The 13140-nt window shown below is 48.1% G+C and overlaps 1 protein-coding gene across 6 annotated transcripts in view; it reads left to right on the top strand.

Moving 5' to 3' along the window:
• The window catches only part of susd1 (sushi domain containing 1), a 95734-nt gene extending 89318 nt beyond the window's left edge, over positions 1-6416 (top strand). For 5 of the 6 annotated variants that reach the window (XM_087996124.1, XM_043715961.2, XM_043715935.2 and 2 more), the window contains 3 exons: positions 3459-3552; positions 4476-4526; positions 6162-6416. In XM_087996124.1, the coding sequence (XP_087852250.1) occupies positions 3459-3552; positions 4476-4494 (113 nt within the window). In that variant the 3' untranslated portion in view covers positions 4495-4526; positions 6162-6416. Of the gene's footprint in view, positions 1-3458; positions 3554-4475; positions 4527-6161 lie in introns of those variants that run through there. The other variant, XM_087996132.1, reaches the window with a different exon arrangement.
• Positions 6417-13140: the final 6724 nt, after the last annotated feature.

The raw sequence follows: 13140 nt of genomic DNA, 5'->3' as shown, positions 1-13140 counted from the left end.
ACACCCCCCACCAACCCAACCTCCACTCCCGGCACCTTCCCCTGCAACCGCAATAAGTGCAAAACTTGCGCCCACACCTCCCCCATCACCTCCCTCCAAGGCCCCAATGGATCCTTCCATATCCGTCGCAAATTCACCTGCACCTCCACACACATCAGTTACTATATCCGCTGCACCCGATGTAGTCTCCTCTACATTGGGGAGACAGGTCGCCTACTTGCGGAACGTTTCAGGGAACACCTCTGGGACACCCGCACCAACCAACCCAACTGCCCCGCGGATAAACACTTTAACTCCTCCTCCTAGTCCGCCAAGGGCATGCAAGTCTTTGGCCTCCTCCATCGCCAGACCCTGGCCACACGACGCCTGGAGGAAAAGCGCCTCATCTTCCGCCTAGGAGACCTCCAACCACACAGGATGAATGTAGGTATCTCCAGCTTCCTCATTTCCCTTTCTCCCCCCCCACCGACCTTATCTCAGTCCAAACCCCCGGATTCAGCACCGCCCTCTTGACCTGCAATCTTCTTCCCGACCTCTCCGCCCCCACCCCCTCTCTGGCCTATCACCCTCACCCTCACCTCCTTCCACCTATTGTATTCCCAGCGCCCCTCCCCCAAATCCCCCCCCCACCCCCCACCTTTTATCTCAGCCTGCTTGGCACACCAGCCTCATTCCTGAAGAAGGGCTTATGCCCGAAACATCGATTCTCCTGCTCCTCGGATGCTGCCTGGCCTGCTGCGCTTTTCCAGCACCACACTTTTCAACTCTGGCCTCCAACATCTGCAGTCCTCACTTTCTCTGAGTTAAGGTTCAGATTAGCAAGAATCTAATTGAATTGCAAAACAAGTCTGATAGGCTAGATGGCCTCCTTATGTTCCTAGGTGTTTCTGCCAGGACTAAGGAAGCTTCTCCACTAGTCTCTGGTCTTGTCAATTTGACTAATGCTGGTGTGAATTGTAGATGCCCCTATGAGTAGTTCCAATAGCACCTCCACCATACCTGCATGATACACACCCATCCCACCTCCAGAATACATCGCTGTTCCTTCATTTTCAGTGGACCACAATCTTTGCCTTGCAGGCTGCAGTAGTTCATGAAACCAGCTTGCCACTTCTCAAATTCAACATTGATGATACTCTCACTCTGAGAATGAATTAAAAAGGCGATTACCTGTCACTGAGAAAGTCCTGGTACTTGAATTTGCTCCTGTTAAAATGACAACATGAATTGCATTCAGTCTAATTATAGTTCATCAGTTAGATTAGATTTCCTACAGTGCGGAAACAAGTCCTTCGGCCCAACAAGTCCACATCGACCCTCCAAAGAGTAACCCACCCAGACCTATTTCCCTTTGACTAACGCACCTAACACTATGGGCAATTTAGCATGGCCAATTCACCTGACTTGCACATATTTGGACTGTGGGAAGAAACTGGAGCACCCGGAGGAAACCCACGCAGACACAGGGAGAATTTGCAAACTCCACACAGACAGTCACCCAAGGTTGGAATCGAACCCATGTACCTGGTGCTGTGAGGCAGCGGTGCTAACCACTGAGCCACCATGCGCCCCCCCAAGATTGATTTCTGAAACATCAATTCCTGTTTACCTTTACAAGCCTATATTTACCCCAGGATTTTGTCACCGCAGAATAGATCATGGAGGTACTACAGAGGAGAAAGAGACTATTCAGCCTGTTGTGTTCGTACTGGGAAGGAAGATATGAAGGAAATTAGAAGGAGTAAACAAAAGCACAGTGAAGAAGTTAATGGGACTGAAAGCTGATAAAACCCCTGGATAATCTACATGTCAGGATATTAAAGCAGATGGTCAGGGGAATAATGGATACAATGGTAGGATCTTTAATAATTCTGCAGGTTCTGGAATAGTCTCAGCAGACTGGAGGGTGACAAATATAACCCCATTATTTAAAAATAGAGGGAGAGAGAACAATGAATTGCAGAGAAGTTGGTCTAAAGTCATAGGTGTAAAAATGCTGGAGTCTATTATAAAAGATGTGATAACATGTTATTTTAAAAATACCAACAGTATTAAACAGTCAATATTTACTGATATTCTTTGAGGATGTAACAAGTAGAATAGATGAGGGAGAACCAGTGGATGTGCTGTATTGGGATTTTCAGAAAGCTTTTGATGAAATTCCACATAGGTGGTTATTGTGCAAATTCAAAGCACATGGGATTGGTGGTAACACACTGGCATGGCTTGAGAATTGAATACCAGCCAGGAAATGAGATGAGGTGTAGATGGGTCTATTTTGGAATGAAAGGTGATGACAAGAGTAATGCGTGTATGATAAATATAAAGTTGTCCATTTTAGAAGAAAAGCCGAATGTATTATGTATTTAAAACATTATTTAAAAGGTGATAAATGGGAAAGTTGATTTTTAAAGGGATCCGAGCATCATTGTGTGCGAGTTGCTGAAAGGGAGCATGTAGGTGCAGCAAGTGGTTATGAAGGTAAATGATTTTTTGGCCTTTGGTCTGAATACAGGAGCAAGGAAGTCTTATTGCAAGTGTGTTGGGCCTTGCTGAGAGTACATCAAGAGTACTGGGCATGGCTTTGGCCATCTTATCTAAGAAAAAATATACTTGCCACAGAAGGGTGTGCAATGAAGCTTCACCACACTGATTCCTGGGATGATATATGAGGAGAGACTGGGTCAGTTGGGCCGTATTCATGAGAGTTTCGAAGAATGAGCGGGGGGGTTCTCAATGAAACATATAAAATTGTGACACAGCTGAATAAACTGGATACAAGACTGATGTTTCCCTGGTCAAAGATCCAGGTGAAATGGGTTACAGTCTCAGGATATGGGGTATGCCATTCCGCACACAGATGGGGAGACATTTCTTCACTCATAGAGTGAACCTGTGGAATTTCCTACTATTGAAAATTGTGGAGGTGAGGTCACTGGATATATTTAAGAAAGAAAGAAAGAAAGAAAGAAATAGATTTCAGAAGTTAGGGGTTATGAGGGCGAGCAAGCAGGAGTATGGCATTGTGTTCGAGAGTCAGTCATGATCTTGTTGAATTAGCTCAATGGGCTGAATGGCTTACTCCTGTTCCTATTTTCTATGTTTCTAAGGAGAACAACCTCAGCTTGTAGCTAAATTCCCTCATCCCTGGAACTATTCTATTAAGACACCTCTTAAGACCAGCACATCCTGCTTATAGTGTACTGACTAGAGTGGGAGGCTATTCTTTTGTTGTGGGCTAAACAGATTTTTATAAAGTTTCAGCATAACCTCTTTGCCTTTATCCTCTCTAAGCTAGGGTTTGACCTTACAAAGTTCACATTGCAGACCTTCAAAACTTTGCACAGATTTATAGTATAATAGATGTTCCCTTAATTACGTAGGTGAGATACAGCCAATCGATTCATTCGATTACTTATATACACTCAATTTGTTTCACAAATTTTTTTTTTGTCTAGGTTCATCAGACAGTGTGCAAATAATGATATTTCTGGCACTGGGTTCCCTGGGAGCAGTTGGACTCCTTCTGTTGCTCTGTTATTCTTTAGTATGGTATGTACAATCTTCTCACTGATCACTTTTACTGCAGTTTTTGCCTCTGTGTTGGGCCACGTTCTGCTGAAACCCTTATATATGCCTTGGTTACTTTCAGATGGGAATTTCCCTTGCTCTTCTGAATGGCATCCATCTTCTAACCTCCATAAACTTGGGCTCATCTGAGAGTCTGCCTCCATATCCTGACTTGTGTTAAGTCCTGTTCATTCATCGCTTCCTGGGAGCTTATATTGGCTCCCTATCTAGGGAGACCTCGAATTTAAAATGTCGTCCTTGCTTTCAAATCTCCTTTATTGGCTCTCACTCCACCCCTACCTCAGTAACCTTATACAACTCCTCCAAGGTTGCTGTACTCAAGTCTCTGGATTTATATCTCTCTGTCATTGATGGTTGAGGCTAACGTTCTCAAATTCCCTTCCTAAACCTCTCTACTCTAGTCTTCTCCTTTAAGATTCTGATTAAGATTTGCTAACTGATTAACACCCTTTTCTCATGTAGTACAAATTGTTACCCTCTTTGGAATTTGGCATCCTTCACACAGCGTTGATGAGGTCAAAATCTTGCACAGCGGGTCTCTTTTCTCAGTAGTATCTTAGTGCTTTACTTGCTTGTGAGTTAATTTATTACTTGTCCATGGTTTTATTGCATCAGTCATTGTTAGCCATTAGCAATGAGTGTGAAGCTATAAATACAGTGTCATTGATGCTTCTAGATCAAACATAGTATCAGCGATTCTCCACCAAGTTTACTACTTTGTGAACCTCCGATCTGACCAAGCCTCTAGGAATGGGGCAACAATAATCCCCAGTAACCGGAAGATCCATCACAACCTGGTCTATTTAACTCTACCGTGTCTGTAAAATGGAGAGACAAAGAGAGGTGAAAAATAGTTCATTTTCAAAAATCCTCTTTTCCTCTAGGAGCTTCAAGATAAGATGACAGGACTTGACAATGACACTGACAAGTTAAATGTAAGTTATAAAACAAAAATTGCTTCCTTGTTTGAGGGTGGCAGTGTTTTGCAACCTTATGGTATTTCAGTCATCCTGTCTGTGCACTGACTGTGGCCACTTGGTATGTAACTAATCATGCAACTTGATGTCAGTACAGAAGGTTTTATAGCAGGTGTCAAATATGACGCAATGGGTTGGAAGTTCAAATCCCATTCCAATGACTTCAGCAATGTAAATCCAGGCTGACAGTCACCATCAAGTCTGTGCTGGTGTGGTGTTTTTCAGGTCAGACACTGAACTTGAGGCTATCTTACCTTGTGAGTGGACAAAAACAGTTCCAGGACCCAGATTTGAAGAAGAATTGGGTGGTTTACTTGGGTCCTTGGCCATATGTATCCATACATCGGCATTGGCCAAAACAGATTACCTGGGTTGTTATTGCATTGCTCTGTGTGGGAGTTTGCTGTGCATAAATTGACTGTCATTCCTACTTTACAATAATGACCACACTTCAGAAAATGCTGCAATGGCCATAAACTGCTTTCAGACACTCGCTGAGTTTGAAAGGTGGTTCCTATTTGTACACAATTTTCATAGCACCTTGAAAACTGGTTGACCTCCCAAATAGAATCTCTGGCAGAATTCTTTTGGTAGTGATGGGCATCTCGGCTGTTGTCTGGAGGGCTGCTGAGAGTCCTGCACACCTCTTAGGGAACATCCAGTGCCTTAGCATTATCTCCTCATGGGGAGCTTCCCGTTTGCCACTGATAGACACTTGGCAGGGCAATCATTAATAATAAACCAACCTTTGACTTTCCCACCATGAGCTTGATTGGAATAGGAATTGGACAGGCAGGAGGCTGTAAGAACACAGTAAGCCAGGCAGCATCAGGAGGTGGAGAAGTAGACCTTTCGAGTATAACCCTTCTTCAGGAATGGAGGTGGGGGTAGGGGAAGCTGCAATTAAAGGAGGGGAGGCGGGTTTTGGGTGGGGTGAGGGACGGAATGGTGAGGTAGTGATAGGTGAACACAAGTTGGGGGTACAACCCTGGTTGGTTGATGGGAGAGATAAATCTGGTTGATAGCTGGAAGGAAGGGTGTGCAGATGGAATGGAAGGGAGGAGGTGGGGTTGAAAAGGGAATCAAAGATGAGTGGGAAGGTTATTTGAAATTGGAGAATTCAACGTTGAGTCCTCCAGGCTGTAAGGGCTGGACAGGGAATCGGATTGGAATAGGGGCAGTGTTCAGGTCGCCGCCCACCAGCCTCCTAACTGATCACATGACCCGTCTCCCCCACCCTGGCCAGTTGCCATGAGGAGGGCACTAGGTTGCACCCACCATCTTTGTGTTTTCTCTTTAGCTCCTGCTGTTCAAGTTTGCTCAGGAATTGTATTGAACCTCTTGAAGGGAAGATGCATAAACATGTGAGGGAGGGAAAAACAGAATGTGCTGATGCGGTCAAATGGAAAGTAGGGGGAAGACTTGTGCAGGACATAAACACCAATGTGAATCAATAGGACATATGGTCTGTTTCTGCTGGAGACTTCTACGTAATGTTATTTCCATGGATGAGCAATTGGCAAGATAAAGGATGTGGGAAACAATTCATTTGCAAAATTTTATGTGAAATTTATTCACTTGTTTTTTAAACAGATAAACAAAGGAAGATCCACTGTTCCACTGGCTGTTCAGTGAATTTCAACCATTCCAGCAATGTTTTAAAACATAAGAACAAAACAGAAAATGGTCAGGCTATCAAACCATGAAATATACTTGGACCTTACTCCAGAAAACTTCAAATATTGTTAGCTTCTTCTGCTGTTAAATAGACTGTAATTGTGAACCTTTTATTTATTTGTATTGTTTAAGCTGCTTCTAACTAAAATAAAATTGATTCCAAGAACTTGAGAGCAAATTCCAGGCTGACACTCATTGGTGTACCCTTCCTCAGTATTACATTCAGTTGCTGTCTTTTGACTGAGGCATTTAGCCCAGATCTTGTCTATTTTATTGAGTGCACGAGAATATCCTACAGCAATATTGTGATGAAGAGCAGGCAAGTTCTCCCTGGTCTCCTGGCGGATGTTTACCCCTTAACCAATATCACCAACAGAGATTATCTGGTTGTTGTTTGTTGGGGCTTGCTGTTTTCAAGTAACTGCTGCATTTTGAGCATTTCCTCAGCAATCACATCTCAGAAAAGTGCTTCACTGCATTTAAAGTATATCCTGGGATTGTGCAAGGTGCTAATTAAATGCAAACCCTTCCTTAAAAATCAGTGGTAATGATTTCCATTAGTGTTCATCTGTTCTACAGAAATATTGACCCTGAGAGGCATTGAACCACAATGATGTAATCCCAGCAAATGACCAAGTGCTCACTCTAATATCTGTGGTACTCTTCCATATTTGGGCTGTAAGGAACTTCCATTAATGTGTCAGCCTCCACAGCGGGCATTAACTGTGAATCAAAGGCATCCCTTAATCACAGAATTGTTACAGTGCAGGAGGAGGCCATTTGGCCCATCGTGGCTATACCGACTCTATCATCTAGTGCCAATTTCCTGCCTTTTCCCTATTCCCCTTGCACATTTCTTCTATCCAAATAACTATCCAATGCCCTCTTGAATGTCTCAGTTGGACCTTCCCCAACTACGTTTCCAGGCTGTGCACTCTATAACCTTGCCACTGGCTATGTGAAAATGGTTTTTCTCATATCATCCTTACTGCATTTGCACATCACTTTAAATCCATGCTCGCCTTTTCTTTTATGAACAGGTTAGTGACAGACTCTCCCTATCTATTCGAACAAGCCCACTCATGATTTTGAAAATCTCTATCAAATCTTCTCTCCAAGGAACACAGTCCCAACTTCTTCAATCATAACAGAAATTTCACAATCCTTGAGCCATACTTGTAAATCGCTTCTGCACTCTCCCATGCATTCACATCTTTCCTATAATGTGATGCTGTACACACAATTGTAGACAAATATCCCAGCTGAGGTCTACAGATATTTTGTACAAGTTCAACATCAACTCCCTGCCCTTGTACTCTATGCTAAAGCTGAGGACACTGAATGCTTCCTTAACTGTTCTCTATCCGCCTGTCCTGCCACCTTCAGTGATCTGTGCACTTATCCATCCCACTCCATCTGCTCCTGCACCCCATTCAGAATCATATCCCCTATTTTATATTGTCTTTCAATGTTCTCTGACCAAAGTGTCATTAAAGATATACAGATGATTAGGAAATGGTAACTATATTTCAGGCTGCAGGGGTTGGAATGTTTATTTTTAAATAAGAAAGATAAATGAAAATCTCAGCAATTCAGGCCGTGTCTGGGGACAGAAACAAAGTTATTCTTTCAAGTCTATGGTGTTTCAGCAGAACTGAAGGGAAATAGAAAAGTAGGAGGTTAAGGCCACAAAACTCTGATTAGGGTCGGAAACCCTATTTCACATACATTTAGATGACTTTCAGAAATTCCTGGACAGGATCTTCCTGCTATGAAACACGGGAGAATGTCAAGGAATTCTCACGGCTACCCAGGGAAAGAAACAGCATTGAAATCAAAACTCATTTTGCAGCAGTCAGATGCTGTGGCTGGTGATTTAAAATCCTGCAGCACAGCCGGACACTTACCATTTCCTGTGAAAAGGTGAGTGTGAAAGGCAAGTAAGGACTGTGATATATGTTTCTATGATACCACATGCAGCCATTATTGTTACATTCTAGTATCTCACACCCTCCTTGATGTAATAGCTGCAGGTTGGAGAGAAACAGGATACTACAAGCTTGAGTCTGATGGGACTCAGTTAAGTGACAAATTTGTGAGTGGGATATGTTGGCATCTTATGAATCGAATGCTAATATTGTCTTGCTGCATAATTGAATTATGTCTTATAGATACTAGCATTCCACTTAACACCCATGATTAAAATGTAATTTATCTTCTAATGACTCAATCATTGCCACATCATTAACTCTTCTAAACTTACAACTCTACCTCTAAATAAGTATAAATGGGCCTTCACACTGACACTAGGAGAAAGTGAGGACTGCAGATGCTGGAGACCAGAGTTGAAAAGTGTGGTGCTGGAAAAACGGAGCAGGTCAGGCAGCATCCGAGGAGCAGGAGAATCGACGTTTCGGGCATAAGCCCTTCTTCAGGAATGAGGCTGGTGTGCCAAGTGAGCTGATAAAAGATTGGGGGGGGGGGCGGGGCGCTGGGAATACGATAGGTGGAAGGAGGTGAGGGTGATAGGTCGGAGAGGGGCTGGGGGCAGAGAGGTCGGGAAGAAGGTTGCAGGTCAAGAGGGGGGTGCTGAATCCGGGGTTGGGACTGAGTTAAGGTGGGGGGGAGGGGAAATGAGGAAGCTGGAGAAATCTATATTCATCTCCTGCATCTCCTTGGCGGAGTGGGAGGGGGAGTTAAAGTGTTCAGCCACAGGGGGGTTGGGTTGGTTAGTGCGGGTGTCCCAGAGGTGTTCCCTGAAACGTTCCGCAAGTAGGCGACCTGTCTCCCCAATGTAGAGGAGACCACATCGGGTGCAGCGGATGCAGTAAATGATGTGTGTGGAGGTGCAGGTGAATTTGCGATGGATATGGAAGGATCCATTGGGGCCTTGGAGGGAGGTGAGGGGGGAGGTGTGGGGGCAGGTTTTGCACTTCTTGCGGTTGCAGGGGAAGGTGCCGGGAGTGGAGGTTGGGTTGGTGGGGGGTGTGGACCTGACGAGGGAGTGGTCTCTCCAGAGCGCTGATAGGGGTGGGGAGGGAAGTATATCCCTGGTGGTGAGGTCTGTTTGGAGGATGATACCGATGTATCCGGAGGTTGGTGGAGTGGAAGGTGAGGACCAGTGGGGTTCTGTCCTGGTGGCGATTGGAGGACCGGGAAGTGGAGGAGATGCGGTGGAGAGCATCGTCGACCACGTCGGAGGGGAAATTGTGGTCTTTGAAGAAGGAGGCCATTTTGGCTGTTCGGTATTGGAATTGGTCCTCCTGGGAGCAGATACGGTAGAGGCGAAGGAATTGGGAATATGGGATGGCATTTTTACAGGGGCAGGGTGGGAGGCGGTGTAATCTAGGTAGCTGTGGGAGTCGGTCAGTTTATAGTAAATGTCCGTGTTGATTTGGTCGCCTGAGATAGAAATGGAGAGGTCTAGGAAGGGGAGGGAGGAGTCTGAGACGGTCCAGGTAAATTTGAGGTCGGGGTAGAAGGTGTTAGTAAAGTGGATGAACTGTTCAACCTCCTCGTGGGAGCACGAGGTAGCGCCGATACAATCATTGATGTAGCGGAGGAAAAGGTGGGGGGTGGTGCCAGTGTAGCTGTGGAAGATGGACTGTTCCACATATCCGACAAAGAGGCAGGCATAGCTGGGGCCCATGTGGGTGCCCATGGCTACTCCTTTGGTTTGGAGAAAGTGGGAGGATTGGAATGAGAAATTGTTAAGACTGAGGACCAGTTCAGTCAGTCAAAGGAGGATGTCAGTGGAAGGGTACTGGTTGGGTCGGTGGGAGAGGAAGAAGCGGAGGGCTTGGAGGCCTTCGTGATGGCGGATGGAATTGTATAGGGACTGGATGTCCATCGTGAAGATAAGGCGTTGGGGGCCGGGTAAGCGAAAATCATGGAGGAGGTGGAGGGCTTGGGTGGTGTCCCGAACATAGGTGGGGTGTTCTTGGATTAAGGGGGACAGGACAGTGTTGAGGTATGCAGAGGTGAGTTCAGTGGGGCAGGAGCAGTCTGAGACAATGGGTCGGCCGGGGCAGTCGGGTTTGTGGATTTTGGACAGGAGGTAGAAACGTGCAGTGCGGCGTTGTGGGACTATGAGGTTGGAGGTGGTGGATGGTTGATGAGGTTATGGATGGTCTGGGAGATGATGGTTTGGTGGTGGAGTCATGTCAAGGGGGCAGTAGGAGGAGGTGTCCATGAGTTGGCGACTAGCTTCAGCGGTGTAAAAATCGGTGCGCCAAACTACCACTGCGCCTCCTTTGTCTGCCAGTTTGATGGCGAGGTTGGGGTTGTAGCGGAGGGAGTGGAGGGCTGCACGTTGAGGGTGAGATATTGGAGTGGGTGAGTGGGGTGGACAGGTTGAGGCAGTCAATGTCACGGCTGCAGTTGAATATGAAGAGATAGAGGGCGGGTAAGAGGCTAGCATGGGGTGTCCAGGTGGATGGGGTGTGTTGGAGGCGGGAGAAAGGGTCGTCAGAGGGTGGACGAAAATCTTGGTTGAAGAAGTAAGCGCGGAGGCGAAGGCGGTGGAAGAAATGCTCAACATCTAGCCACGTGTCGAACTCATTGATCCGGGAGCGAATGGGGATGAAGGTAAGGCCTCTGCTGAGGATTGATCGTTCATCCTCAGAGAGGGGAAGGTCTGGAGGGATGGTTATCCTCAGAAGAATTCATACACTGAACAAACGTTTTTTTTCCTAGCCATATTGAACATCAAAGAAAGTATGTACAAAAAATTTTCAAGTACTCACCCCCACACTCTGGATTCCTCGACCGTTCCTGAACCTTCTCGTGACCTCCGGAACCGCTCGGGCGCCATTGCCCATGCAGCCGCTGCAGCCACCACTGCAGCGGCGAACGGTGACGCCATTTCCGCCCCCACCACCGCACGAACAACAGCCACCACCAACCATGCAGCCTCCGTGATCACTGCCCAGACAACCGCCTCCACGATTGCCAGGAAGACTATTGCCGACAGATACGTGGTCGCCGCAGGATCTACAGCCACTGGGACCAGCGCCGTTTCTGCCCAGCGCGCCACTTCCCTCCCCCGGAGTTGCCGTCGCCGCAGGCACTTCCCTCCCCCGGAGTTGCCGTCGCCGCAGGCACTTCCCTCCCCCGGAGTTGCCGTCGCCGCAGGCACTTCCCTCCCCCGGAGTTGCCGTCGCCGCAGGCACTTCCCTCCCCCGGAGTTGCCGTCGCCGCAGGCACTTCCCTCCCCCGGAGTTGCCGTCGCCGCAGGCACTTCCCTCCCCCGGAGTTGCCGTCGCCGCAGCCACTTCCCTCCCCCGGAGTTGCCGTCGCCGCAGCCACTTCCCTCCCCCGGAGTTGCCGTCGCCACAGCCACTTCCCTCCCCCGGAGTTGCTGTCGCCACAGCCACTTCCCTCCCCCGGAGTTGCTGTGGCCACAGCCACTTCCGACCCCAGTGACACCATTCACCTGCTCAAGGACCACACTGCACGTTATGCCGCCCCCACGTCGATCTCCGCCCCCACGCCCATCTCCGGCCCCATGCCTAACCCCACCCCCACTCCCAGCTCCAGCCCCACACCAGGTCCTAGCTCCCAGCCCTGCCGTATTTTCATCATCCCTCCAGACCTTCCCCTCTTTGAGGAGGAACGATCAGTCCTCAGCAGAGGCCTCATCTTTATCCCCTTCGCTCCCGGATCAATGAGTTCGACGCGTGGCTAGACATCGAGCATTTCTTCCGTTGCCTTTGCCTCCGCGCCTACTTCTTCACCCAGGGCTCTCGCCCAACCTCTGACGACCCCTTCTTGCGCCTCCAACACGCCCCATCCACCTGGACACCCCGTGCTGGCCTCTTACCCGACCTCTATTTCTTCATATCCAACTGCCACCGTGACATTGACCACCTCGACCTGTCCACCCCACTCACCCACTCCAACCTCTCACCCTCACAACGCGCAGCCCTCCACACCCTCCGCTCTAACCCTAACCTCACCATCAAACAGGCAGACAAGGGAGGCGCAGTGGTAGTTTGGCACACCGATCTTTACACTGCTGAAACTAGACGCCAACTCACGGACACCTCCTCCTACTGCCCCCTTGACCATGTCCCCACCTCCCACCACCAAACCATCATCTCCCAGACCATCCATAACCTCATCAGCTCAGGGGATCTCCCATCCACCGCCTTCCAACTGCCCGCTTCTACCTCCTGCCCAAAATCCACAAACCCGACTGCCCCGGCCGACCCATTGTCTCTGCCTGCTCCTGCCCCACTGAACTCATCTCTGCATACCTCGACACTGTCCTGTCCCCCTTAGTCCAAGAACTCCCCACCTACGCTCGGTACACAACCCAAGCCCTCCACCTCCTCCATGATTTTCGCTTCCATGGCCCCCAACGCCTTATCTTCACGATGGACATCCAGTCTCTATACACTTCCCTCCGCCATCACGAAGGCCTCCAAGCCCTCCGCTTCTTCCTCTCCCACCGACCCAACCACTACCTTCCATTGACACCCTCCTTCGACTGACCGAACTGGTCCTCACTCTTAACAACTCCTTCCAATCTTCCCACTCTCTCCAAACCAAAGAAGTAGCCATGGGCACCCGCATGGACCCCAGCTATGCCTGCCTCTTTGTCGGATGTGCAGAACAGTCCATCTTCCTCAGCTACACTGGCACCACACCCCACCTTTTCCTCCGCTACATCGATGATTGTATCGGCGCTACCTCGTGCTCCCACGAGGAGGTTGAACAGTTCATCCACTTTACTAATACCTTCCACCCTGACCTCAAATTTACCTGGACCATCTCAGACTCTTCCCTCCCCTTCCTAGACCTCTCCACTTTTACCTCGGGCAACGGACTCAACACAGACATTTACTCCAAACCGACCGACTCCCACTCCTCCCACCCTGCCCCATGTAAAAAC

Source organism: Chiloscyllium plagiosum, unplaced genomic scaffold (assembly GCF_037043375.1).
Source record: "Chiloscyllium plagiosum isolate Xiang-an unplaced genomic scaffold, Cpla_swu_hap1 HiC_scaffold_2, whole genome shotgun sequence".
Lineage (NCBI taxonomy): Eukaryota > Metazoa > Chordata > Chondrichthyes > Orectolobiformes > Hemiscylliidae > Chiloscyllium > Chiloscyllium plagiosum.
This window is presented reverse-complemented; position numbering and strand designations above follow the sequence as displayed.